Raw genomic sequence first — 27,336 nt, 5'->3', positions numbered from 1 at the left:
ATTTAGTGGAACTACTATACATTGTATAGAATAGTTTGTCTGTCCATTTTTCCCTTTGTTCTCTGAGTTAAGAAGAAGAAGAAGAAGAAGAAGAAGAAGAAGAAGAAGAGGAGGAGGAGGAGGAGGAGGAGGAGTAGTAGTTTGGATTTGATATCCCGCTTTATCACTACCCGAAGGAGTCTCAAAGCGGCTAACATTCTCCTTTCCCTTCCTCCCCCACAACAAACACTCTGTGAGGTGAGTGGGGCTGAGAGACTTCAGAGAAGTGTGACTGGCCCAAGGTCACCCAGCAGCTGCATGTGGAGGAACGGGGAAGCGAACCCAGTTCACCAGATTACGACTCTATCGCTCTTAACCACTACACCACACTGGGTCTCTTGAGATATCACCAAACTCAGGAAAAGGATTCCCAAGGTGGGAAAAGTGGTCTTCATCCACATTTGGAAACTGGATCCCATTTTCAATCAAGATGGCAAACCTAAATATCACTTTGGTTTAACTTTCCATGTTTTATGACATAGTTTTGGCTGTCTCAATAACATCACCAAATTCAGTATGAGGGTTCCCAAGCTGGGGGGTTTCCACTGACAACTGGATGCCAGATGCCATTCTGAATCAAGATGGTAGACCAAATGTGACTTTGGCATGACTACACCTGATTTTCAGTATAATGGATCCAAACTCGGACATTATACTATCCATTTAAAAAACACCTTTTTTCTTGTTTCTAAAAAATTCCAGGAAGCACTTGCCTCTTAAAAACATATCACTATCCTCTATCTCAAGAGACAGATATGTCATAAACACATTTGCTTTTATTGGGTGTGTGCCCAAAAAGTGCCTCTGTGACAACTGATCTGTTACTTGTCCTAACATAGACACTACATCAATCTCCACCAGTAGAACCAGAGTACATGCTGGTGCCCCCTAAGCCTGAACTGTAACTAATCCGAAGTAATCAGATTAATTTTTCATAAATCTAGGCTTCACAGGAAGTGCTAGGACTGTTCAGCTGTGTCCAAGCCTTAATCTTTTGCAATGTCATCACTATTACTTATGCAAGTGTAAAAAGTGTTTGGGTCCTGAATTAAACCTCTTCTTTCTAGCACTTAATCCTGCTACAACCTGTACAACTAATACATGAGAACAGGACTGGATTCTCAAGTTCTCGCATCTCGAAAAATATTGTCATACTCTTTCAAGAGCATCGTTCTCATTTTGGTGCTACAAGAAACATATTGCTATCCAGGGACAGCAGCAATTATACAAAACCACGTGAAACACTGTTCTATGGAAAAACACAGCCAATTAACAGACCAAGAGCCAGAAACCATGAGGTCAAAGGCAGAGCCAGCCAGAAGGAGAGGCAGAAAATCCAATTAGGTTACCTAGCTAATCAAAGAGGCACATCTACTTGCTTCAGTCTCGAGAACTTGAATCAATTGTTAAAAAGATCAATAGAAAAACACTAAATTTGTATGCAAATACAAATGTGTGAGAATATCCCACACTGTTTAATATAGTATTTAGTGCATTTTATCAGCCAATCCCTTTCATCTTACTGTAATAAATACATTGATTGTCTCCTTGATCTGCATCTCAGTAACACACAAAAGCAAACATATGAGCCATACATTTTTTAGGCTGTCTGTGCTTCAAAACAAACAAACAAGCCAGTGCTAATGCTTTCAGCATGGGATTTTTCCAAAATGTCATTACAGTGGAACCTCGGTTCCCGAACGCCTCCATTCTCGTACATTTCGGTTCCCGAACACCGAAAACCTGGAAGTACCGGTAAACGCTTCCATTTTCAAATGTTTCTGAAGCCAAACGGGCTTCCAGAATGGATTTCATTTGGGAACCGAGGTTCCACTGTAACTTATGCAAGGCCAAGGCCAAAAGCAGCCCTCCTCAATCTTGGGTCTCCAAATAATGTTGAACCACAACCGTATTTGACTACTGGACATTCCAGCTGAGAATGACAAAAGTTGCAGTTCAACAACATCTGGTGACCTAAAATCAGGAAAGAGTCACTGAGAGACCCAGTATGGAGTGTTTATGCACTTGTCAACTGAGTTTTCTTCCTTCCTCAAAAACCTGTGGCCAAGTGAGTGAAGATGTGAAGGCCAAAGGGAAATGGAAATATTGGGGGTTCTCCCCCTTTTTATACCCTCTAAGAAATTTTCATCAAAGTTTAGAAATCTTGCTGTCTTTTTAAGTCTGATCTTTGCAAATGACAACCTGGGGGAAACTATTTGGATTTATTTTTTTTAAGAAGGTTTAGAAAACAGTAGAAAAATTCCTATGAAGTATTTTTTTTTAGAATGAAAATTATGCTTTTGAAGTTTTATGTAGGGCAATCTTACACCATTAGAGCATGATAATACTGACATATATAATGCTAAAATCCAATATTTCTGCACTTAGGAGTTGCTACCAACTTCATGAAGAGGACTATCCTTTATTCTAGTTTGGAGATATGGGACACAAGCATCCTGTTTCTATTGTCTTTTTATACTTGCACTGGGCTTTGCAGTCAACTTTTACACCTCTCTCATATGTCTATGATGGGGACACCCTACTACTGATGGTAAAACAAGCAGCTGATTGTCCTGCCTTCCTGGAGAAAAAGATTCAGAAGAAGGTGGAGCAGAAACTGCAAGAGACCTGTTGTGTGTGCCAAAACCAAGGAGGAAAAATATGAAAAGTTGGGTGAGAACAAAGCTCTGAGCAAGACTCACAAAGAATGTAAACCACAACTGGGTATTAGCAATTTTGCTTATACCAAACATAAGGCATTTTAATTTAATTTTCCTAAATGCCAAATGGTACAATTTTATGTCGTAACCAGGTTATAATATGATACAGTGGTGCCTCGCAAGACAAAAAGAATCCATTCTGCGATTCTCTTCGTCTAGCGTTTTTTTTGTCTTGCGAAGCAAGCCCATTAGCGGCTTAGCGGCTTAGCGCTATTAGCGGCTTAGCGGCTTAGGAAAAAGGGGGGGGGGAGTCGGAAAAACTCGCAAGACATTTTCGTCTTGCGAAGCAAGCCCATAGGGAAATTCGTCTTGCGAAGCACCTCCAAAACGGAAAACCCATTCGTCTTTTTTTTTTTTGTAATAAATTTTTATTGAAGTTTTTCCATAAAAAAATAATAAACCAATCCATTTATATATCACATATTTCACCTTGTTTGGACCTCCCTCAACTTCTCTGACAATCTTTCATAGTTCAAATCCTCTCCTCACATTCCTTCTTTAGATATTGCCATTAAATATTATATTTCTATCCTTGCTTGCCTTTTGGCAATACTCCTTCTATTTTCACAAAGCTTCTTTGAAACACGCTAGCGTTGTGCTATCCTCACATATGTTTTTCAAATACTCTGTAAATTTCCCCCAGTCCTCAATGAATTTCTGGTCTTTTTGGTATCTAATCTTCCCTGTTAATTTGTCTAACTCTGCGTAGTCTGTTAGTTTTGACCTCCATTCCTCCAAAGTCGGAACCTCTTCTTGTTTCCACTTCTGGGCCAACAATGTCCTTGCTGCGACGGTAGCATATTGAAACAGTTTACAGTCTCTCCTACTTATATCCGTTCTTGTTATTCCCAGCAGGAAGAGTTCTGGTTTCTTAACAAAGCTATATTTTAGCATTTTCTTTAGTTCATTGTGTATCATCTCCCATAACCCCCTTACTTTTTTACAATCCCACCACATGTGCATAAATGTACCTTCCTTCTCCTTACACCTCCAACATTTATTACAGGTTTTGTACATCTTTGCTAATTCGTCTAGCGGGTTTTCCGTCTTGCGAGGCATTCGTCTTGCGGGGCACCACTGTACATTATGTTGTTAAAGCATTTCAGCTTTGAGTAACCATTGCATATATTTCTCCCCACCACCACCACCACCAAAAGAACCAGGTTTTTAGGGTGGCAGGACAGAATTGCCCACAGCATCAAACATTCTGGAAATTTTGACTCTCTGCATGATGTTCAGAACAAGACATCTCAGAAACTACAACAAACAAGCTTAAGCATGCACATATGCATCATTAGATCCTAACAAAAACACTCTACTGTTATTGTAAACATACACACACATAAAAAAAAATATTATTGAAGAATACTGGGAAACAGTCCATTTCCTAATGAAGTCAATGGGAAATCCCCCCTTTGTAAACAGTGGTTGATTACACTCTTTGATCATAAGATGAGAAGCTGTTAAAGGGGGGGGGCATACACTTTAAATCAAAATACTGAAATATAGATCTTAGGGAGCACTCCTAAAACAGGCTTTAGTCAGCTGAAGGGTGACTGAAGTAAAGTACGTACTGCTCCTCCAGCAGAGAGGAAGGCTCACCACCAGAAAAGCACTTGTGCCCCCAGAGAAGCACCCATTTTTGCAGCAGAAAGACCTGCCAGCAGAGACGAACTGTATTTCCATAGCAGTAGAGGATAAAAAAAGGGTGTGTCAGAGGCAGATTGGGAGAGGCCTTGGATCTGCAGGATCCACAGTCCCTTTGTTTCTCTGGCATGCCCCCACAAAGGCCAAAACTACACCAGCACATCTCCCCTTCCACCGATGTCAGAAGAATGGAAAACATTTTATAATGCAAAACAGGAACAGGATACCTTCCACCCTGACCAGATCCAGCACATCCACTCCTCCTGAAAATATCATCAGGCTGAAACCCCTTCCCTATAGTAAAAGGCTATGATGTTTGGAACTTATCGGATTGGAAAAAGTGTTAGGTAGGGGGAGGAAACCAAAGTTTGTAAAATAGTGTATGGTGTGGGGGAATGGCCTCCCTGCTAGGAAACTGATAGCCAGTAAATTCAGGCCGAGTTTGTCTTTTTCATGCATCACAACATTAATGTATGAAATTTGCTGCCCTAAGATTTGAAAATGGCAGCTAGCTTACATTGTTTTAAAAGCAGGCTGGAGAAATTTATGAAGGATAGATGGCACCAATGGCTACATTAATTCTCCAGGACCAATGACATTAAAATTCTGATCAAATAACAAATTTGAGGAGCAATAGCAGGTGAGAGCGCTTTGGCTTTATGCCTTGCTTCTGGATTTTCCAGGAGGTATCTGTTAAGACGCCTTGGGAAGCCGGATATTGAACGAGATGGACTTTTGCCTGATCCAGCTGGGCTCCCTTTATTTACTTATGAAAATATTCTAAAGGTAGAGGAATTTTCTTTTTTCTCACTCAGCTTAACGTCCCATGTAGTTACAGATAGGTAGCCGTGTTGGTCTGCCATAGTCAAAACAAAACAAATTCCTTCCAGTAGCACCTTAAAGACCAACTAAGTCAGTTCTTGGTATGAGCTTTCGTGTGCATGCACACTTCTTTAGATACCTGTATCTGAAGAAGTGTGCATGCACACGAAAGCTCATACCAAGAACTGACTTAGTTGGTCTTTAAGGTGCTACTGGAAGGAATTTGTTTTGTTTTGTCCCTTGTAGTGTTATGAATCCATGGCATCATTTGTTCAGCAAATGATGAACATTTCATCATTTCAGCCTACCTTGATGTGTCAAAAACAATAACCTTCATAGCCTACCTACCTGAATCTTCATAGCCTCTTAAGATTTATTCCAGTTTCTTTCCATGCTAACATTATGGCTGATGCATAACATTAAACCAAATGTTTAAGATAAGCTGTGGCTTAATGCCTCATGCTTGAAAGCCCCCATTGTGTTCCTCTCCTGCTCCTTTCATTGGCACACCAGACAGGAAACTAACCAGAGGCTTGCTTTGCATTATGTACAAACCATGGCTCATGGTTCATTACCCCCAAAATACACCACAAGCAGAAACCAAGATTCATTCTGGGCTGGCAATTCATGGTTTGTTTAAGGGAAACATATAATGCAAAGCCAGTCTTTGGCAGGCTAGGGAGCAAACAAACCAAAGAAAAGAATGGGCAAAGAGAACAATAGGGACTTCACAGTCCCACTATTTTAAACCATAGTTTAATTTGACATGTGAACCAGGCCTAAAAAGACACTTAGTGACCATACTGTTGAGACTAAATTACAAATGCATTTTCTTCTAAAGCCAGCAAATCAAAGAAATGCATGTTTATTTTACCCCAAGATTCCAACTGTTGAGACGAGCTTCAAGGTCACTGTCATCCAAAGACATTTTTTGTATGTGACGATCCTCCTGGAATATTAAATGTTCAGATGAAATGTTATAGCTGGAGCAAACATGGAGAAACAGCAAAGCAAAAAGTTTATCATTTCTAATAAGGAAATGTTGGCCAGTGTTGGAAATTCATTTTCTAGCTCCAGTTCAAGGTGGATCACATATTGAAGTTGCTCAGGCAATTTACTAATCCAAGCAGAAGTCCCAACACATTAGCCACTAACAGTGCAATCCTACGTATATGTACATACAAAAAAGTCCCCCACTGTTCACTGAAACTTAGTCCCTAGTATGTGCTTTGGATTACAGGCTAAATAAATATATTGGGGGGGGGCGGGAATGAGAACTGCATTTTATGAACAGTCTACTCTAGGTCCCATAAATTTAAAGCAAGCGGTGTCTGTTTAATGCCACTACTCCCCATGAAACTGTATTTGACTGCTGGTATTTCTATATCATGTAGCTACAGTGAGTACCCAGTATGTTAATCAATAATGTGGTCAATCATCTAAAGCCCCATAAACAATCAGTTATTCATGTCTTTGGTGACTTGCTTACAAAATCTCAAAAGGATTCCTCCCAACTCCTCAGCAATCTGTAGAAGGCAACTACTACAAATATACCAAGTCTAGCCTTGAAAATTATTAGGATGGCCTTCTCACACAAGTGGGCCATTTCGGAAACAAAGTTTGTATGACTTACCATATCTGATGAAAACACTCCCTTAAAACCCACGCGGTCAAAATGCAATGGTCCAGGTAAGACCACCATTTCTGGCTTCAGAAACCATGGTTTATGGACCCAGGAATAAGCACCCCTTTTCCTTTCCCCATCACAAGTCCAGCACTGTTTAAATGTCATTTAACAAACCAGTAAAATAAGCCAGGATCTTCATGTTGAAATACAAGCCAATCTCCATTGAACCTTGCCATGTATTTCAACATGAAGATCCTGATTTGTTAACTGACATTAAAACAGTCCACTGGTTAGGTCATAATGAGGAATTTTGGCTTAATGCAAGCCAGAAACCTTGTGCCAGAGCAGGCATGTAACATTTCTGTATGAAATGTCAGGTTTTTGTCCTATTTATCACAAATTTCTTTTGCCTGTACGGTTCATGAGTTTCAGCATACAAACTGACCATTCAAGAAATTTTACTGCAAATAGAAAATAAAATAGAAAATAATCTTACTGGTGTCTTTGAGGTAAAGTTGTTCTCTTCTGGCAGATGAAGTGGACTCATAGAACGAGACTTTAGTGCTCGCTTCCCATTATATGTATATTGTTCCCTATTGTAGGCGGGAGGGGGGAATACAAAACAAATTAGAGCTTACTGAAAACTATTGTTTATTTATTTATTTCATTTGTATATCACTTCCCATGAGGCATCTCAAAGCAATTTACAAAAAACCATTTGTTTATTTATATTTCTATCATGCCTTTCCATCACAAGGGTACTAGAAGGCCATATGAAATTAAAACAAAACATAAAATATGTTGCATTATAGAAGATAAAGCCATTAAACAAAGGGGGTGGAGCAGCTGCAGCCATTTGAACATCCAGGGATATTATATTCCTACATTACGTTATACTAGATAATTCATAGTGACCAATGAAACATTTGCAAGCTTCTTTACATAATATTTCATGTCTTAGCTAATACTATTTCATTCCAATTAACCTTAAACTATTTGTTAACTGCCTTGATCCTCCCTACAAAAATAACCAAGAAGCATGCCACTGGTAGTTTAAGTGCTTTTTTAAAATATAACTTTTATTTAAGATTCAACAATAACAATAAATCAACAATATCTAAAACATCAATTCATTACAGTTTACCATCTTTAACAATAGTTAACAAACTACAAAACATGACTTTGTGTTAGTCAACTTTTCATGTTTAACTTTATCTCTTTGTTAAGAGATCAGAAAGAAGGAGACCAAAAGAAAGGGGGGAAGAAAAGAAAAAAAAGAAAAAGAAAAAAGGAAATTAATAAAGAAAAGAATTGGAAAAATAGAATAAACACATTTAACTTCCAATTAGACTCATTGTATTATTATTTCTATTATTCTTTCACACACAGTTCCAAATTACTGTATTACTTTCTTTATTTTTATCAGATACCAAAAGCATTATGTTTCTTATTTTACAAGAATCATTCTAGTTCTTCCAGGAGAGGTTTATTATTAAAATAGTTTTCCAGGTATTCTTTAAAGATTTTCCATTCTTTCTGTACTTTCTGTTTTAGATATCCTATGACTCTCCCTGTCATCATAGCCAACTGCAGATATTCTATCATTTGGACCTGCCACTCATTTATCGTAGGTGTTTTATCACTTTTCCAGTTACTTGCAATTAAGATCCTGGCTGCTACTGTCATATACATAAAAAGTGGTCTAACATCTTTTTTTTATTTCTGATGACATTATGCCTAGGAGGAAGGTTTCAGGTTTTTTCTTAAATGAGAACTTAAATAACTTTTCTAATTCATTATAGATTGAAAAATTCCTTAATGGCTGTGCATTCCCACCACATGTGCATATTAGTTTAAGTGCTTTCTTGTTATTTCGTTTCTGAAAGCTGTGACCCAAGCATCCTTCCAGACCTTGGCAGATATACAGGCTCTGACCAAGAGGCTGATCCAGAAAGTCATGGTGGCTTTCTGGCATGGACAAACAACCACCTGGTGGAAGCTCATCAGCGGTGGAAACAGCGCCAAGAAGAAAGAAGATGAAACTCAGCAAAGAGGACTCATTTGCAACATTAGATACAGGCCTTCCCCTTGCGGAAGAGGAATATGTTACATCTACTCAACAACCAAAGCTATCCCCCTCCCCTTTTTCAAAGCTATTTTTGTCTTTGTATCAGAAAGGCACCCAGCCAATTTGGTTGCCAATAAATATTGCTGCAGACATTTCTGAGATCATGGTCTTTCCAACGGGTGGCTCTTGTCCAGGTTTGTTAATTGTCTTACTTTAAATGTTGTGAGGAGGATCCTGCACCCTTTTAAAATGTGGGTTTTTGGGGGGAGTGGGGGGTATTGGGTTGTTGTTTTTATTTTGATTATGTACTTTGTGGTTTTATATTTTATTCTGTGAACCGTCCTGAGACCTACAGGTATAGGATGGTAATAATAATGATGATGATGATGATGATGTAACAGTTTAGCAACCTCAATAATTTATGTGTAACCGAGATAAGTTACACTTGTGACGTGTGAAAATTCATTGATGAATGATTTCATAAATAAATGCCTCCAAAGCAAGACCTTGTGCCTGTGACATTTTACTATGCATTCACAAGTTGCAGGCCAGCATCATGTCCACGTGGCATGTTGTAATGCCCATGGAAAATTATACTTAGCTGCGGCGACACCCTAATGCTTTGCTTCTTTTTGAATCAACATTTATCATTTGCATGGAAGAGAAATGCCGCAGAGGTTCCCCTGTTTAAAAATAGGATTTCATAATAATGCACATCAAATTTCATCATCTGGCTCCTGAATTTTCCTTTCAATATCCCAGCCGCCAATTCAAGAATAACCACATTGCCAATTGACACCAGTGCTTTAGTAGCTGTTACTACTTTTGCACTTTCTGCCAGGCTATTTCTCACAGTGCCATTCTTGCCTGTGATGGGGGTTTGAACTTTGTGTTTAAGACTGCTTTGAACATCTTACAGGGTTATACTGTTCCCTGAGGCAAGGCAAGATACCTTCAGCATCTCAGGTGATTTTTTTGTATCTGTAGATCAGGGTAGAGAACCGCTCTTGGCACATCAGACTGCTCAATTTGACCCATGAGACTGTCACCCACTCTGCACTTCATGTCAGACAGGTAAGGACAGGATTTGGCCTTTTTTTTTTTTTTTGTGCAGCTCCCAAAATGCCTGACGACCTTATGAACCATGCAGGGAGCTCTCAGGCACGCTGAATCTTGGAGCTAAACAGAAAGGTTCTCTTCCCTTCCCAAGCTTGCTGTGATCATAAATGATGAACAGAGTTTAGAACTGCCATATCTGATACACTATATAGCAGACTTTTCATTTCAGAAGAAAGCCTAGGAAGCAAACTTCCTATTTGGTTGAATAATGGATGAATACAAAAACAAAAATCCTGTTTAATATTTCATTAATGTTTAAATTTTTAAACATTCTATTTTCTCCTAATTGTTAAACAAATTATTAAAACATGCTAGAAATGTACATAACATCTTGTTATATTTCATCCATAAACTGTACTGCTACAAAAAAAAAGTGCTAGCTATAAGAACCATTTCTTAATGCTAATCAATTAGACTTCCTGTTCAGATTTTACTCCGCTGATATGGGTGCATATTAGCTAGGAGTTTGCTCCAATTCATGTTGGAAGTTTATTGCTTGGTCAAGCGATCCTAAAGTGGTCGTGGGGATATTTTGTGGTGGAAGAACCCTACCTAATCCCTGGTGGCTCACACCTGCTAGCCAGAAAGTGGGAGTGGCTGGTTTATAAAATAGGCCATTAAGCAATGTTCCATTACCTGTGACATCGTGTCATTCAATCCAAGGGACTCTGGGGGACTATGGTTGGCTGGCTAGCTACAGTGGTACCTCTGGATGTGAACGGGATCCGTTCCGTAGCCCCATTCGCATCCTGAAGCGAACGCAACCCGCATCTGTGCGTGCCACAATTTGCCGCTTCCGTGCATGCGCATGTCATTTTGAGCATCTGCACATGCGGCGAAACCCGGAAGTAACGTGTTCCAACCCGAAAATGCTCAACCTGAAGCTACTGCAACCCGAGGCATGACAGTACATCACTTAAAGTGGAATAAAAATTTTAAAGAAAGAAAAGCTGTAAAAACAAAACAAAAAAGGCCATACCTGCCTTTACTGCTTAAATCACCCTACCTCCCCATTTCTTTTTAAAAATCCCATCATTCCTAGCTAGCAAGATCAGTAGTCAGGAACAATGAGGCTCGTAGTCCAAAAACTGCTGGAGACCAAAGCTTGGGAAATCCTGTCCTAGAATGTCACTGTCAGTATGTGTAGGCAATAAAAAGCTAGATGGGCCAATGATCTGACTTGTTTACAAGGTAGGCTTTCTGTATTTCTATGTTCACATTCCCCAGGGATGGGGAACCTATGACACTCCAGTGTGCCTCTAACTCCCACCAGCCTCTGCCAGCATGGTCAATAGTCAGGGCTGATGGGAGCTGAAGTCCTATTAATCTAGAAGGCAACCCATTTCCCACTGCTGGTACAGACCTATGTAAATAAATGCAATAAAGACCTAAAAAAAAAGGAGAAGTTTTTCTACTAAACTCTACCCATCCAACCATTTCTGAATTAAAATGATTGATTCTCCTCTGATCAATAACGTTTAATGCTTCTGAGTCCTTAACTTGTAAGAAAAGCTCTTCAGGAAATAAACTAATTCAGTTGAAACAGAGTAGCTACCAACATAACATACTTGCAGAGACCACCCTACCAAAAAACTTGGCTAGCAAAAAAATAAGGAACCTCTTTTAGTCTATTCTACAGAACAAGATCGCCACCTGCTGACAATTTCAGCCATTTACACCAAGAAACCAGCAATAGCCATCCCAAAAATAATCCGTAGTTTTTACCGCTTCAGTTGTGGGTCAATTTCTAGAGCATAATGAGAAAACAATCCAAGTCATTGTGCTAAAAAAAAAAAAATGCTGCCTGTGTATGTAGCTGTTCCTTCCTTCTTGCATATTTCAGAAGTCTTGTATCATCTTGCTGAATTGTATAGATTAGTAACCAAAATAATGGTTCACCCAGTCTCGTAAACAGTTTGACAGTCTTGCAATGTGAGATGATTTTTGTAATAGCTAAATATGTTTCATCCTGCCAAATATGCCAACTAGGACACTGGTATAATGTATGTATTGGTGGATTTTAGGGCTTCCCAACCCACCTGACTGGGTGGGAGTAGATGATTAGCAGCTAGAATGCAGTCATGCCAAACTGCTAGCTAGAAAAAGAGTTTTGCGTGAGTATTGGGAGAATCAATTCCACTTAAAGAAAGGCACTATTTTTCTGAGTGCCTGTCCATTCCCATGCTGACCCCACCCCCTCCAAATATGTTTCTTTACAAACATATACCTAAGCTCTCAATATTCACTTTGTTCAAGGCTGCTGTTCCTGTAAAGATTGCCACTGAAACTTGCTACTGATCAGGGTAGTTGAAAGCATGAAACTATAAATATTATTCATTATCAATAGCACTGCCTTTTGGCAGCCCAATACAAACCAAAGGAAGGCATTCTGACTCTGAAATGGGAATCTGTCCTAGTGAATGAAGGAAACAGCATATCCAGGGAAAGCTCTGACTAAAAAATTAATAAAATAAAAATCAAGACAGAGGATAGCTGTTAAGGACCCTAGAAAAGTCCTCTACCACCTCTCATTCCTCCCTCTGCTCGCTATGAGTACCTTCCTAAAAAGGTTATGTTGGATATTTTTAAAAGTTCAAGAGACTAGATGGGCTGTTCTGTTGGACAGTTTGATGTATTTATGAAGCATTCATGATTTCTCTAATACATCCTTAAGAAAAGGGTGCTACGGATTCTACATCGTTAATAATAAAAAGCAGCCTTGAACACAAACAGCATAATGTAAAATGTTGTTAGAAATGCTTCACAAATAAGGTTTTAATCAAAGATTTTTTAGTAACAATGATCAAACGCATATTGAAGGGGGGGACAGCTTTTAAGATTAAAGTGATTTTTCAAAGTACAAGGAGCTATAAAATTTGAGGCAGCATTAGACTTCAGCTCCAAGTTTCAATAAATTACTCACCATAAAAAGCACATGTGTGAAATATTACAAATAAAAAACACTCGTCTTTTGTTGAGGGGGGTATATTTACTCATGATGAATCAGGTCATGACCAGTAAACACTGACTTTAGCTACCTACCCAAACTGCTTGCCCTAAGTCAAAGTTACACTTTTTTAAAAAAAAAAATTTACCCATAATCTCCACAGGAGGCTAAATTAGATCACAGGAATAAAATCATGGTAAGAAAAATGCCCTTCTAAACAAAGTAATCAAAACATTTTGTTCCAACAAAACAAACTGGAATTATATTCAAACAAGTACTGCATTTGCCACGCTAGAAAGTTCATTGCAAAAATCTACAATTCTTTTTGCAAAGAAAGTCAAGCTGTTATCCAAGGACTGCGTCCAAGTTATAGATATGCATCTAGAAATAGAGAAATGTGGTTAAAAATTATTTGGCTTTTCCTGTAGCAGTCAGCAAATTATTTGCATTTCCTGTAGCAGTCAGACAAATAGTTTGTTCACACAATGCTTCTTAGTTACCTTACTCTTAATATTAAGCGTAACCAACATATGTTTCCAGGACTGTAGGGTCTTACTGAGGAAAGGTGCTACATCCCTCATTTAAAAATACAGTCCAACACAGATTTCTTTCAGTTCTCTGAAAATTCAGCTGCAAAGAAAACTCTGGGCTGGGTTATATCTAACAGCAAACCATGGTTCAGAGCTACAGCAATGAGTTTATGTTCACATCATATTCCCAACTAGCTACTTCCTCTTTTGCAGAAGTCAGAATTTGCTATTATATCCAAATTGGCAAATAATTATTTGCACTTGCCTTTCAAAACAGGGTTACAAACCAGCTTCAGCTTCTGATTTTAAGCATACATCAGTTTGTCAGTTCAGATACAATATCAAACTATGCTTAATCAAAGGGAAACATATGTGGGAACAGAAATATTTTGTCACACAGTAGTACAGTGGTACCTCGGGTTAAGTTCTTAATTCGTTCCGGAGGTCCGTTTTTAACCTGAAACTCTTCTTAACCTAAATAAAAAAAATCCTTCCAGTAGCACCTTAAAGACCAACTTGGTCTTTAAGGTGCTACTGGAAGGATTTTTTTTATTTTGTTTTGACCATGGCAGACCAACACGGCTACCTATCTGTAACTCTTCTTAACCTGAAGCACCACTTTAGCTAATGGGGCCTCCTGCTGCTGCCGTGCCACCAGAGCACGATTTCTGTTCTCATCCTGAAGCAAAGTTCTTAACCTGAAGCACTATTTCTGGGTTAGCGGAGTGTGTAACCTGAAGCGTATGTAACCTGAAGCGTATGTAACCCGAGGTACCACTGTACTTGGTAAAGGTAAAGGACCCCTGGATGGCTAAGTCCAGTCAAAGGTGACTATGGGCTACAGCGCTCATCTTGCACAGGCTGAGGGAGCCGGCGTTTTCCACAGACAGCTTTCCAGGGTCATGTGGCCAGCATAACTAAACTGCTACTGGTGCACAGAGGACCGTGATGAGTGCCAGAGCACACGGAAACGCCATTTACTTTCCCACTGCAGCAGTACCTATTTATCTACTTGCACTGGTGTGCTTTCGAACTGCTAGGTTGGCAGGAGCTGGGACCGAGCAACGGGAGCTCACCCCATCGCAGGGATTCGAACCACCAACCTTCTGATCAGCAAGCCCAAGAGGCTCAGTGGTTTGGACCACACAGTAGTACTAAATCATTATTTAGCATTATACCTGAACTATGGTCTACAATTCAAATGAGGTGCATAGACAGAAAGCATAACAGAAGTGAATTTCTAAAGCAAGTTGCACAGCCGAGTTTACAGCCACCAGCTAAGTTAAAAGCAAAAACTATCATTCTGTTGCACAGCAAATTCCAACATCAAAAGAGAATCACAGTATAATGACTTTTACTTTTATTGATCCTTTCACAGGATCTCAAATTCATTTACAACAAGGAACAATTATCTGTAATTACTGTATACCCCACACTTCCTCCTGTAGAGCCCACAGAAGCTAACAAAAAATAGAAAAATACACTCAGCCTTAAAAAAACAACAACATAGCAACAATAGAATACAATGCAGCAGGCAATAGGAGTTCGATTACTAAACTCTGCTCCAGCTATAAATCCAAAAGCTAAACATGCAAACATGTCTAAGGCTTAAATTAAGACTCAAAACTAATCTACAATATAAGTACCGTAACTGGTGGAACCATTCCACTCATTAATGCATGGTGGGTCGTCTTTGTTTCTGGGGCCTATTGGCACATTTGCAAACCAGAAAACTGCCATGGGTATGACACACACTGCCACTGTGCATACAGCGAATTATTATTTCTTTGAAGCCTAATTTCAGTGGGAGGAGGAGACACTGTGAGCACCAGGGAAGACCTTCGCAGAAACATGTGTACACTCAAGTGCCATATTAGCAACAAAAGACATTGGTTGCATTAAAGAAGAAGAATAAATAATAAAATCAGGGTGATATGACAGGCCAAAGGCTTTCTAAATGTATATTTAAAAGTCTTTTAAAGAATTGGAAGAAAGGGGGTGCTAAGGAAGACCTCTCTAGGAATAGGTTTACAAATCTTGGGGTAGCCATTGAGAAGCATAAAGAGCTTTACAAAATTAGAATAAGCAAATGAGGGCAGAAAAAGAATTCCATGTTTTTGCATGCCCACTAGATCATTAAAAGCCCCAATGAAGCAGACAGGGACCTCATTCTTATCATGCATGCTGCTGAAATCATAAGCACTTCGCTTGTCCCTCACCACCACTGCCACGCCACTGGGGAACAAAGCCATGGTCTGGCTTAATGTTACGTGCAGGCCCTGCCTCATGATTTCTTTCTCTCCAAAGAAACCATGAGCAGCAATCCAAAAACAAATCTTGGGTTACCGCAGTAAGCCAAGGAAAAAACCATGAGTCCAGGTTCAGATATAACACAAAGACAGACCATGGTTTAGTTTATCAGCAGGTGTGAGGAAGGAGTGGTATCAGCAGCATGCACATTCACATTAAACCAGTTTATTTCAACTATAATTTAATGTGATGTGCAAGCCAGGCCTTTTATGGCCCTTCTCTGCAATTTACACTGTAAGCACAATTTCTTAGCGTGAGTGCCAAGGTGATGTTTTAACATGCTTCAAAGGTGTCTCTTTTCAGTGTTACTTGTTTTGGATATATTTATGTAGATTAGCAAAGCACTTCTTACCTGTGTCCAAGGGGTGAGGTTACTAGAGCAGACTCCTCTCTAAAAGATACCTTCCAGGATTCATCCATTTTAGAATCACTTTGTCCCAGCTCTCCCATGACCCAATCAGGTAAACCTTCTGGGCTGCTGTTCCACACTCTTGCTGAATTTGGTTCATCAAAGTAGATAGACTACATTTAAAAAAAAATAAAAATAAAACCGCTTTTAAGTTTCCAGGAACATCTGCTAGCTTCTCTTCATAAACTATGAGTTTCCAGGACCTAGGCAACAGAAGTGATGTATTATCACCAAAATACTTCTACACATATTCCGGAAAGTGATAACCTTTCAGAAACTTGACTTTCCGTTCTAACTTATCCTTGACTGTATTTAACACAATTTATCAGCTTCTTGGCTATCTTTGCCATTTGCTTAGTATCATTTTTAAAAATAAAAAATTTATGTCAGACTCAGCTGGAGTAACCTTTTCATATTTATTTTGAAGGTCAACTCTGTGTTAAACTTCTCACTTGGTTTCACAGACTCTTACCACGCTGCATTATCTCCTATATACATATTGAAGAGCCAGAAATATAAAACCTTCATAAATGGTCACACATTTTGCTATCATCAAACATCAACACTGTCCAGCAATTTAGACCAACTACACCATACATCTGTGTCCCAGTGACACACCCGAGTACTTGTGCCTTAGCTTATGTCAGAATAGATTCTCAAATTGCTCAAGTTGTAAAGCACTTTGAGGAGTTCCATAGTTCAGGTAGACAAACAAATTGATACTGGACCCCATTTAAAGTGTTGGAACCAGTGTACAAAGCCCTGGATGGCATGAGGCCCAAGTATCTAATGCTTTGAGATCAGGAGGTACATCCCTACTTGAGTTTCCAAAAACAGATATGGCCTGCAGTGTGATAACGTAAGGCAATCCGAACAACAGTATCCATATGTAGTTTTTTTAAAACCTCTTAATTGTATTTTATTATGCTGTAAACTACCCTAGGCTTCTATGAGAATGGCAGTTTAGCACAGTAAAAGCAACAATAGCAAAAATAAAAGGCATTAAAAAAGAATTCATATCCCAAATTGTTTTGTCCTGTTTGCAACTCCAAAAGGATCTCTGTGTGCATTGCCATAAATGCAAAATAGGTACGTTAATTTGCTGACTATGGATGAAATCCAATTAGTGTTCTTAGCACAGCTGCAATGGAGGGAGGCATCCATGAGAAGAAGCCATTTTTGCTGATTCTCCATCCCCTGGCACTCCCAAAATATTGCCCTAGAGAGGATCCCCTAGGACAGGGCAAGGGGGAATCAGCCAAAAACACCATGCCGCCTCTTGTGAGAGTGAGGCCTCCTGCTGGATCAAAAGCCCTCAGGCTCATACAGTGACAACTAATATCCTTTCATAATAATACACTTCATATTTACCATGTACGAAGGAAGAGTTTTCAGTGTTCCTGTTTCTGGTTTCTGTGTAAAGGGGCCCTCCAGCACTCCTCTCTTCAGCATATGCAGAAGCAGCTTTCCATACAAGTTCCGGTTCTTCCTACCCACAGTACCTGCGCCCGCACCTGAAGGCTCACAAAGCTTTTTGATCCAAAGGGCACACCTCTGACGTTCTGAGAAGGGTGGGGGTGGAATGTATCAAGTGTAAGAAGCTGATATTACAGCGGTCTAAACATTTACCTTTTCTATCAATAAATAAATTTATGCCGAGCTGAAAATGTTTTATTGTAAAATATAAACTTCAAAAGAAATCTTTCGGAAGTTAGTAATACCGCATAAACTGTTACACTTACACAGACTAATTAACACAGGGAAGCACTCGGATACTGGTAGTTTGACTCTTAATGCATGTGTCTGCGTGTAAAAGCTACTTATAAATTTGAAGGAAGTACAGGCTATGAGCTTTATTCAAGCATCATTCAGCTGATGGTAAGGCTTGCATAAGTGCAACAAGAAGTAATTTTTAGGAACACCCTTTCCCTGCAACACAAAGACACATTATAAATCTGTTCCAAGGTGTTAGGGGATACATGAAAGCAGATTTAGTGAATGAATGCAAAAAAATAAATAAAAAAAATTGAGCAATACCACAGAATACACCTCTATGGATTTAAAGTTTGCCACATGGGACTTTTTTTATATACGTTAGAGAAAAAACTTCTAATGTGTTCAGTGTAATGTGTGAATCATCTGTATATTTTGTGTATTACAAGTTTGAATATACACCTTTATAATTTTTATACACTAAATCATACATATTTTATGTATAGATTTTCTCATACTATATATGAAACAGATCTAAATCTTTGGATCAGAGTGTGGTATAATCACACCACAGACTTAGCAACATTTTTTTTCTAAGCGTACCCCTTCAAATTCTTGTGATGTTGTATACATTTCATGGCTGTGTTGGGAGACAATAAATGAAAGCATTTTAAGAACAAGGTATTAAATTTAGTGATAAAATACAGGCATATTCCCTCTACAGAATTAAGGCTAAAATGTCATGTGTGTTCTTCAGGAAGTGAAACAATTTTCTATCCTCTTTATGAAAAACCACATCCTGTTACTAATATACTGAGCCTACTTGTAAAAATATTTTAACTAGAGGAGTAAATTCAGCAACCTCTCATGGCATTACATTGGTTGTTCTTCTGTAACAACATGTACCACTAGTAGGATTAAAAAACTGATCAACAAAATATTTATCAAGCACTTACACTTTGTAGATTACATCCACATAGTAAGTCCATTTTCTATCTGTAATCTCTAAATTTATAAAAATGCTTTTTTCATTCATTAATAGCAATAATATTAGTTAACCTGCTATAGTGTTTATTTGTTTTTAAGTAAGATCAGGAAGAGAAGTTTCTAAAAATCATTTGTAATTTAATAAAATGGTATAATCCTCAACAAATCCTATTTGTTTTTAATTTTCATTATCTCTATGTGATTAATCATAAAATAACCGGAATTCTTTATATAAAAGTATATTTACATCATTAAGAAGGATGAGCCTGAATAATCAGTATTAACAGAAATGCTTAAAAGATAAACAATGAAAACAAATGTTATGATTATGCACATTTGTAGCACTTTTCAGTATTTAATTTGGTAAAGCATTTATTCCATCATTCCTCTTCCTTCACTAAACTGACACTAGACACCATCACCTGCACTCTATACACAGCGCAAGTGCCAGGGAGACTGTATCCCTTTTCTTGGAACAACAATAACTGTTCACATCATCAAATCCTAACTTACCATATTTTATATATTTTACTAATCCCTCAATCCAATTTTATACCCAGCAAAGAATATTGCACTAGGCTTCCTCCCTATGGGTTGCAATCAACACTGTGCAAACAGTTCTACTTGCGCAACAGAACTCTCCCTTCTGCTCATCTGCCCATACAGCCCCCAAATCTGCCCCATTTTGAGGGTGGGGTGGGCTGCAGGGGAGAAAAGGGGTAAAGTTCTGCTCAGGAAGCCTATGCCCTTTTAAAATGTGAGTTGTGGGCAGCGGCTATTGGGTTGTGCTTTTTAATTTTGATTATGTATTTTGTGGTTTCATATTTTGATTTTATTGTGTGAACCGCACCAAGACCTCCAGGTATAGGGCAGTATATCATAGAATCATAGAGTTGGAAGAGACCACAAGGGCCATCGAGTCCAACCCCCTGCCAAGCAGGAAACAATTCAATCAATCAGTCAGCAAGCAAGTGGAGCAGAAGAGTTGGATACAATCCTATGCTCCAGGGCTACTGGAATTGGGCAGCCATCAGCACTGTGACCCTGCACTTGAAAGCCCTTCAAAACCAAGTGACAGGACTGGATTCCCAGACTCTTTCATTGCATGAAGCTTCCTCAGTGAACTGAACATCCCCATCACTATACCCATGTCTCCGAGATCTGGGTATTTTGTGTATAAGGGAGGTAGTTCAAGATCAGCAGCATATATGATTTTTGTTACTTTTGCTGAAGACACACAAAGTTGTTAGAATAGTCTTAGCTGCCTAGACATAAAGCATGCTACACACAGCAATCCAACTGTAAGCAGTGCTTTGATGTGATAAATCTACTCAGAGAAAAACTCATTCTTCCCTCCCCACCATAATATTCACAACATACCATGAGTCCATAAGATAAATTAGGACTCAGTTTATTTATAAGATCATGGTTCTTGATCATATAGCAAAGCCAAGATTAAAGAGCATATATGTTTATCTTATTTGGTTTAAGTGTGCTACTGTAAAATGGCAAAATAAAATATTAATATTGTTTCATTCTAATGTTTACCTGATTTGTGAGGCAGTTTCAAAACATAAGGCTTCATATCCACAACATAGTGATCAAATTCTGAATCCAGTTTCTCCCAAGTTTCTTCTTCACCACTCATTCTGCTCATTCAACAATCGGAATATAGATGTGTTTAAAAGGATAACTGGAAACACAATGCAAAAAACACAATGCAATCTTTTATTTTAAATAATACTTTATTTATACACAGCAAAGTTCAACAAACAGGTCTCCCAGCTTGGGCCAAATATAGTCCATTGTAAATTGCCAACACAGATGTTAAAGAGCAATGTAGGAAGTAGTAGTGTGTCAACAGAACTTGACATCTAAAACAGATGGAAGTGAGATACTGCCTGCCTCATACTCTTCTCAAAATGGCCCTCCCAAAAGAAGAACCTGCTGACAGGGATATATATCATGTCCATCATCTGGATCAGAGTTTCCCAAACTTGGGTCTCCAGCTGTTGTTGGACCACAACTCCCATCATCCCTAGCTAGCAGGGATCTGGATTGAAAACCAGTAACACACACACACACCCCAAGAACCCTGAGAAATGTAGTTTAATAAGGATGCTGGAAATTGTAGCTATGTGAGGGATAAGCTACAGTCAGAGAAACTGAGATATGAAAGCTAGGAGCTAAATGGCACCTTAAACCTAGGTTATGGCCACCTTTTAAAATAACAATACAAAGCTGAAAATGAATGAACGGCAGCTAAAATATTATAAATAAATTTAAAAAATAAAAAAATTGTCCAGTAGCACTTTAGAGACCAACTAAGTTTGTACCTGGTATGAGCTTTTGTGTGCATGCACACTTCTTCAGATACCCAACTAGGCTACGTACCTGAATCTAAAATATTATGTTCATTCTTCACATGACCTATTCCATTTCCTGCCTACCCCTTAATATTCTTAAGTAGGTATTTTCTCCAGTCTTAAGAGAGTAGCTGGAAGTGGGGAGGCAGAAAAAGGTCCTCCTTTCCTTCCACGCTGCAGTTTTAATCTGAACTCTTAGGTGCAGTACTGTGCCCAGACCTCAGAAACTGCTCACGCTAATGAAATTCCCTGTTGCAAAATGCACCTAGAACACTAGCTAGAGTTACCAAGCTTCTTGGGTTTAAATAGAATTTGGAGAAGACAAACAGTAATACTACCGAAAAAACTATCAGAATTATATGTGGAGTTTGTGCAGAATTTAAGTATAAGATAAACATTGCTTTGCCAAGTTAGAAGCTGCAGTCATGTACTTGAAAGCATGCCTCCACTGGTTAAAATTGAACTGACATTCAATTAATATGTATCATAGGCAAGAGACATAAGATAAACACTTCCTTGACATCATGTACATTGTTACTCTTTTGAGCTTACTTGCTTAGCTAAATTGGTTTTCAGCACAGGTCAACACAGATATTTATCCTCAAAAAACTTCACTGTACTATCATTATTATATCTTTTTATATTCCGCCTTTTTCCCTGACAGAGATTTAAGGCAGCTTACAGCTAAAACAGAAACAGCTAAAAACATATTTTTTTAAAGCAATAATTAAAAAACAATTAAACACTAGTAGAACACACACACGCTGCTTTTTTCTAAAAAAAAAATGTTTAGGGGTACTCTCGTTTTGACTTAAGAAAATCACCATTTTATAGCTCAAATCGGGGGAAATAAATACAGTAACTGGACAAAGGTACAAAGATTCACAAAATATTTAGTGGTATGCATACCCCTGCATCCCTCCCCGAAAAAAACCACTGTATATATGAGATCACATACAGATCATCACAAATAAAAACACAACACCTGCCTTCCCTTAAAAGCATTCAGTTCCCAAAAGACTGTTAGAACAAGCACATCTTCACCTGCCAGAGAAGGACAAGAAGTCTAACTTCTCTAGGAAGGGAGTTCCAAAGTCTGGGAGCAGACACTGAGAAGACCTTCTCCCACAAGTATGCCTGTGAGGGTGGTGGGAGCATGGGAAGGGCCTCCCTTGAAGATCTCACAGCCCTGGCAGGTTTATATGAGGGACTACAGTATTTCAGATATCCTTGACCTAAGCCGAATAAGATTTTATGGATCCTAGCCAGCACTTTAAATTGTGCCCACAAGCAAACCAGTCACCACTGGAGTTGTATGCTTCCTATAACCAACCCAGGTAAACAATCTGGCTACAGCTCTTTGAGCCAATTTGAGTGTTCTGTTTAAAAACATTGTTCTAATTGCATTATTTTGCCGTTTCTCTCCCACTAACAAATCATCAGGCCGGCCAGAGTAGTTTATCTCCACCCTACAAGGATGCGTATATGACATGGCCGCAGCAAATCTCTCAGGCAGTAATCCTGTGCACCCTTATGCCCTAGTAACGCTTACCAAACATAGTGGGACACACACACAGAATTGTTGATATGGGATTTTCAGTGGAAAGGCAAGGACCCTGCAAGCGCAATCCTTGGCACACCTGTGCAGAAATATGCCTGACAGTTCAATGGGACCTTGATCAGTGTACATAGGACGGCTGCCTTTTTAACCCCACCATAAACGCGTTCACTCCAAGGTCCCCCCATCCCGGCCCCACCCCCAAGTTCAATGGGGCCAAGAAAACACCCCAATGTAAATGTGCAAAAGCCAGAGCCGGATTACCAAATAGGAAGCATAGGCACCAGCCTAGGGCCCCCTCATGCCTTTCAGGGGCCACAACGGATCCAAATGGCTACGGTTTGTTTTTGTACAATGAAATCAGTTTGTTGAAATTGGTTGGTAAAAATGAAATAAGGGACGCGGGTGGTGCTGTGGGTTAAACCACAGAGCTTAGGACTTGCAGATCAGAAGGTTGGCGGTTCGAATCCCCGTGATGGGGGTGAGCTCCAGTTGCTCGGTCCCTGCTCCTGCCAACCTAGCAGTTCGAAAGCACGTCAAAGTGCAAGTAGATAAATAGGTGAAGGTAAATGACGTTTTCCGTGTGCTGCTCTGGTTTGCCAGAAGCAGCTTAGTCATGCTGGCCACATGACCCAGAAGCTGTACGCCGGCTCCCTCAGCCAGTAAAGCGAGATGAGCGCCGCAACCCCAGAGTCGGCCACGACTGGACCTAATGGTCAGGGGTCCCTTTACCTTTAAAAATGAAATATAGTATTAGGAGATAATTTGCGGGGGGGGGCAAGATTTCGACTGCCTAGGGGTTTAATCCGGCACTGGCCCATGCCCAGGCTTATGCATACCTACTCGGAAAATTAGCCCCATCCAATTAAATGGGATTTATTCCCAAGCAACTGTGCAGAGGAGGGCTGCAACAAGTTCCTTAAGCACAGAAATGTCAACATAGCTCCGTTTACCTCGCGCAGTCCACGACGTCGAGGCTTTGGGCAAAGGTTCGCCCCCTGGCAGAGAAAGAGAGGGAGGTTGGCACAACCCCACTTCCCTCCACCCCCACCCCCACACAAGGGCGAGGCTACAAGGAGATGCCCCAGAAGTGGGGCTGCGGTGGTTGCAGTGAACTGAGGGGGTGTCCTAAACCCTCCACAGGCCTCCCAAACCTGCGCCTCCCTCTCTCCCCCCCCCCCCTTATTTCAGTGGGGCTGAACGACGCGACCCCGAGAAACGGGGCTCCGAGGAAAGTCGGCGCGGCTGCCAGGAGACCAGCCAAAAGGCAGCCAACGGTTCAAACCAACCCCGCCCTTTCCCGCCGGGCTCCCTCAGCGAGGGGCAGGCCCGACGGGCCCGAACTACTTCCGCTTCCGGCGCAGCGAGCTCGGCTGCGTCGGCGGGGTTGCTAGGCGACGCGGCCTGCGCTTGGGCAAAGCGGCTAGGCCTCGCCAGGAGTGGCGCCGCTTGCGGGCTGGGTAGGGTAGCGCGGCAGCAACGTGGCCGAGTTTTAAGGGGGGGGGGGTGAAATTGCGTGTCCCGTTTGGAGCCCTGCCGTCATCAATGGGGTTTCGGAGCCAGTAGGCTCAGGTGACAAAGGAGAATTGACAGACTGCTGGGGAGCTGCAGGGGGCGGTGGTGGGCGCTGGACATTTATTACAGGCGGGATAGAATAATAATAATAATAATAATAATAATAATAATAATAATAATAATAATAATAATAATAATGGCTGTTTATATGATGCCCACGGGCTCAGGGCACGCACTGCTCCAGGTGCCGGAGTGGCTGGCTACGCAGCTGACCGGGGTGGGGGTGGGAGAGAGTAAATTGCTATTAGGGGGGTTGCAAATATCAGTGATTCCTTAAGAGAGGTTACAGAGCAGTGCTGGATTCGGTTAAACCACAGAGCCTAGGACTTGCCAATCAGAAGGTCGGCGGTTCGAATCCCCGCTACGGGGTGAGCTCCCGTTACTGGGTCCCTGCTCCTGCCAACCTAGCAGTTCGAAAGCACGTCAAAGTGCAAGTAGATAAATAGGTACCGCTGTGGCGGGAAGGTAAACGGCGTTTCCGTGCGCTGCTCTAGTTCGCCAGAAGCAGCTTAGTCATGCTGGCCGCTTGACCCGGAAGTTGTACGCTGGCTCCCTCGGCCTACAGAGCGAGATGAGCGCCGCAACCCCAGAGACGTCCACGACTGGACCTAATGGTCAGGGATCCCTTTACCTTTACCTAAACAAGCTATAGCCTAAGGCCCCACTCTCTTGGGGGGGGGGCAAAAAATTTAAAGGAAAACAACCCCTGGATGTACTATTAATATATCGAACTTCTTCTTAATTGTATTTCAGTTCAACAATTACTTTGATAAAATACATATTTTGTTATGTGAAGATGGCTTTAGATACCTATTAGCTGCATAAATTGGGACGTGGGTGGCACTGTGGTCTAAACCACAGAGTCTAGGGCTTGCCGGTCGGAAGGTTGGAGGTTTGAATCCCCACAACGGGGTGAGCTCCCGTTTCTCAGTCCCAGCTCCTGCCGAACTAGCAGTTCAAAAGCATGTCAAGTGCAAGTAGATAAACAGGTACCGCTCCAGCAGGAAGGTAAACAGCATTTCTGTGTGCTGCTCTGGTTCGCCAGAAGCGGCTTAGTCATGCTGGCCGCTTGACCCGGAAGTTGTACGCCAACTCCCTCGGCCAATAAAGCAAGATGAGCGCCACAACTCCAGAGTTGGTCACGACTGGACCTAATGGTCAGGGGTACCTTTATCCAGGTGCATAAATTACCATATAGCATATATTCAACACAAAAAAGCAACAAAGGACAGCTGGACACATAAAAGGGGCCCCATTACCTTCAGTAGCTTAGGGCCTCATCAAACCTAAATCCAGCCCTGTGACAGACTGTCCCTGCTTCACTTCCCAGGAGCTACTGCCTGGCCTCCCCCCCCCCCCCCATTATTAAAATTCTTTTATATCTGCTTGCAGTCACTTACTCTACAGCAGCCTGTATCCTGCAGTGATGGTGTTTTTTAAAAAAATAAGAAGACAATCACTATCTTGGGTAAAGAAGTGCCACAAAAACATGTTTGTTCTGCTGTATATTACCAAGGGCATATTACCAAAGAGCCTCGTGTCAGCATATTCAGTGACAGCCTGAACACTTCCTGGGTCCTTGAGGTACTGAAAGGGAAAACTTTTGCGTTTGTGTTCTTCCATTCTCTCCACTCTCCCACCTTTCACTGCAAGTCAAAAACGTATTTACTTAGACGTCCATCCCACTCAGTTCATTTACTTATTTATTATTACATTATATCTGTATCCTGCTTTTTGGGCAATAATTTGTCCTTAGAGCCACTCATAGCAAATGCAAATTGGATGAGGATGCTTAACTCAGCCCGGATCGCTGTCTCTTGGCTATTGGTCTCTGCAGCCACAGCAGGTGCTGTAACTCTCCCAGCAGTTTGACTTCAGTCCCAAAGGCACACTCTGTTGTATCCTAAACAAAATAAAAAAATTCCAGTAGCACCTTAAAGACCAACTAAGTTAGTTCTTGGTATGAGCTTTCGTGTGCATGCACACTTCTTCAGATAACACTGAAGAAGTGTGCATGCACACGAAAGCTCATACCAAGAACTAACTTAGTTGGTCTTTAAGGTGCTACTGGAAGGAATTTTTTTATTTTGTTTTGACTATGGCAGACCAACACGGCTACCTATCTGTTGTATCCTGAGACAGGTGGATGCCAACCATTTCTGCTCAATACAGTTTCAGCAGTCATTGACCAGTAAAAGTTGCTAAATATCAAGTGACAACAGCTATTATTCTTTATACTGTTCCATGAATGTACAGTGGTACCTCGCAAGACGAATGCCTCGTAAGACGAAAAACTTGCAAAACGAAAGAGTTTTTCGTTTTTTGAGTTGCTTCGCAAGACGGATTTCCCTATGGGCTTGCTTCGCAAGACGAAAACGTCTTGCAAGTTTGTTTCCTTTGTCTTGCAAGTTTGTTTCCTTTTTCTTAAAACTGTGCATTCACTTCAAGGAGCAACTCATAGCACGCGGTGTGGTAGCCTTTTTTGAGGTTTTTGAAGACTTTGGTGATTTTTGAAGCTTTTCCAAAGTCCGTGCTTCGCAAAACGAAAAAATCGCAAGACGAAAAAACTCACGGAACGAATTAATTTCGTCTTGCGAGGCACCACTGTACATGGTAAACATATTTCAGATAGGGATAGCTACCCTGTGGCCCTTCAGGTTTTACTGAACTACAACTCCCATCAGTCCCAGCTAGCATGACCAGTGATCAGAGATTATGGGGGCTGTAGTTCAACCGCATCTGGAGGGCCAAAGTTTCCCAACACCTCTAGTAGACACGAAGGGCCAGGGAACTACAAGTCACCCTGGGCCTAATTTCCGAAGGGATCATGTTACTGTATTTTGATAGCTTCATTTTCAAGCACTGAAGAAGAGAACAGCTTGTAAAAGGGAAAGAATTC

General features: G+C 40.5%; 1 protein-coding gene across 4 annotated transcripts in view; it reads right to left on the bottom strand.

Annotated features, from left to right (window-relative positions):
- CEP112 (centrosomal protein 112) overlaps nucleotides 1–24,209 on the bottom strand; it is a 224,113-nt gene extending 199,904 nt beyond the window's left edge. For 2 of the 4 annotated variants that reach the window (XR_014153298.1, XM_081849579.1), the window contains exons 1-6: nucleotides 23,816–24,209; nucleotides 20,487–20,631; nucleotides 17,610–17,800; nucleotides 16,182–16,351; nucleotides 7,352–7,448; nucleotides 6,103–6,177 (exon numbers count right to left, since the gene is read on the bottom strand). Coding sequence is in view for 3 of the 4 variants with exons in the window: in XM_081849579.1 (XP_081705705.1) it covers nucleotides 6,103–6,177; nucleotides 7,352–7,448; nucleotides 16,182–16,351; nucleotides 17,610–17,800; nucleotides 20,487–20,595 (642 nt within the window). In the remaining variant the exon portion in view is untranslated. The remainder of the gene's footprint in view (nucleotides 1–6,102; nucleotides 6,178–7,351; nucleotides 7,449–16,181; nucleotides 16,352–17,609; nucleotides 17,801–20,486; nucleotides 20,632–23,815) is intronic. The other 2 variants (XM_081849578.1, XM_081849580.1) reach the window with 2 other exon arrangements.
- Between the last annotated feature and the right edge of the window lie 3,127 nt (nucleotides 24,210–27,336).

This window comes from Podarcis erhardii (assembly GCF_964252035.2).
Source record: "Podarcis erhardii genome assembly, chromosome: 2".
Lineage (NCBI taxonomy): Eukaryota > Metazoa > Chordata > Lepidosauria > Squamata > Lacertidae > Podarcis > Podarcis erhardii.
Note: the sequence above shows the minus strand (reverse complement) of the source record. Positions and strands in the feature narration are given on the sequence as shown.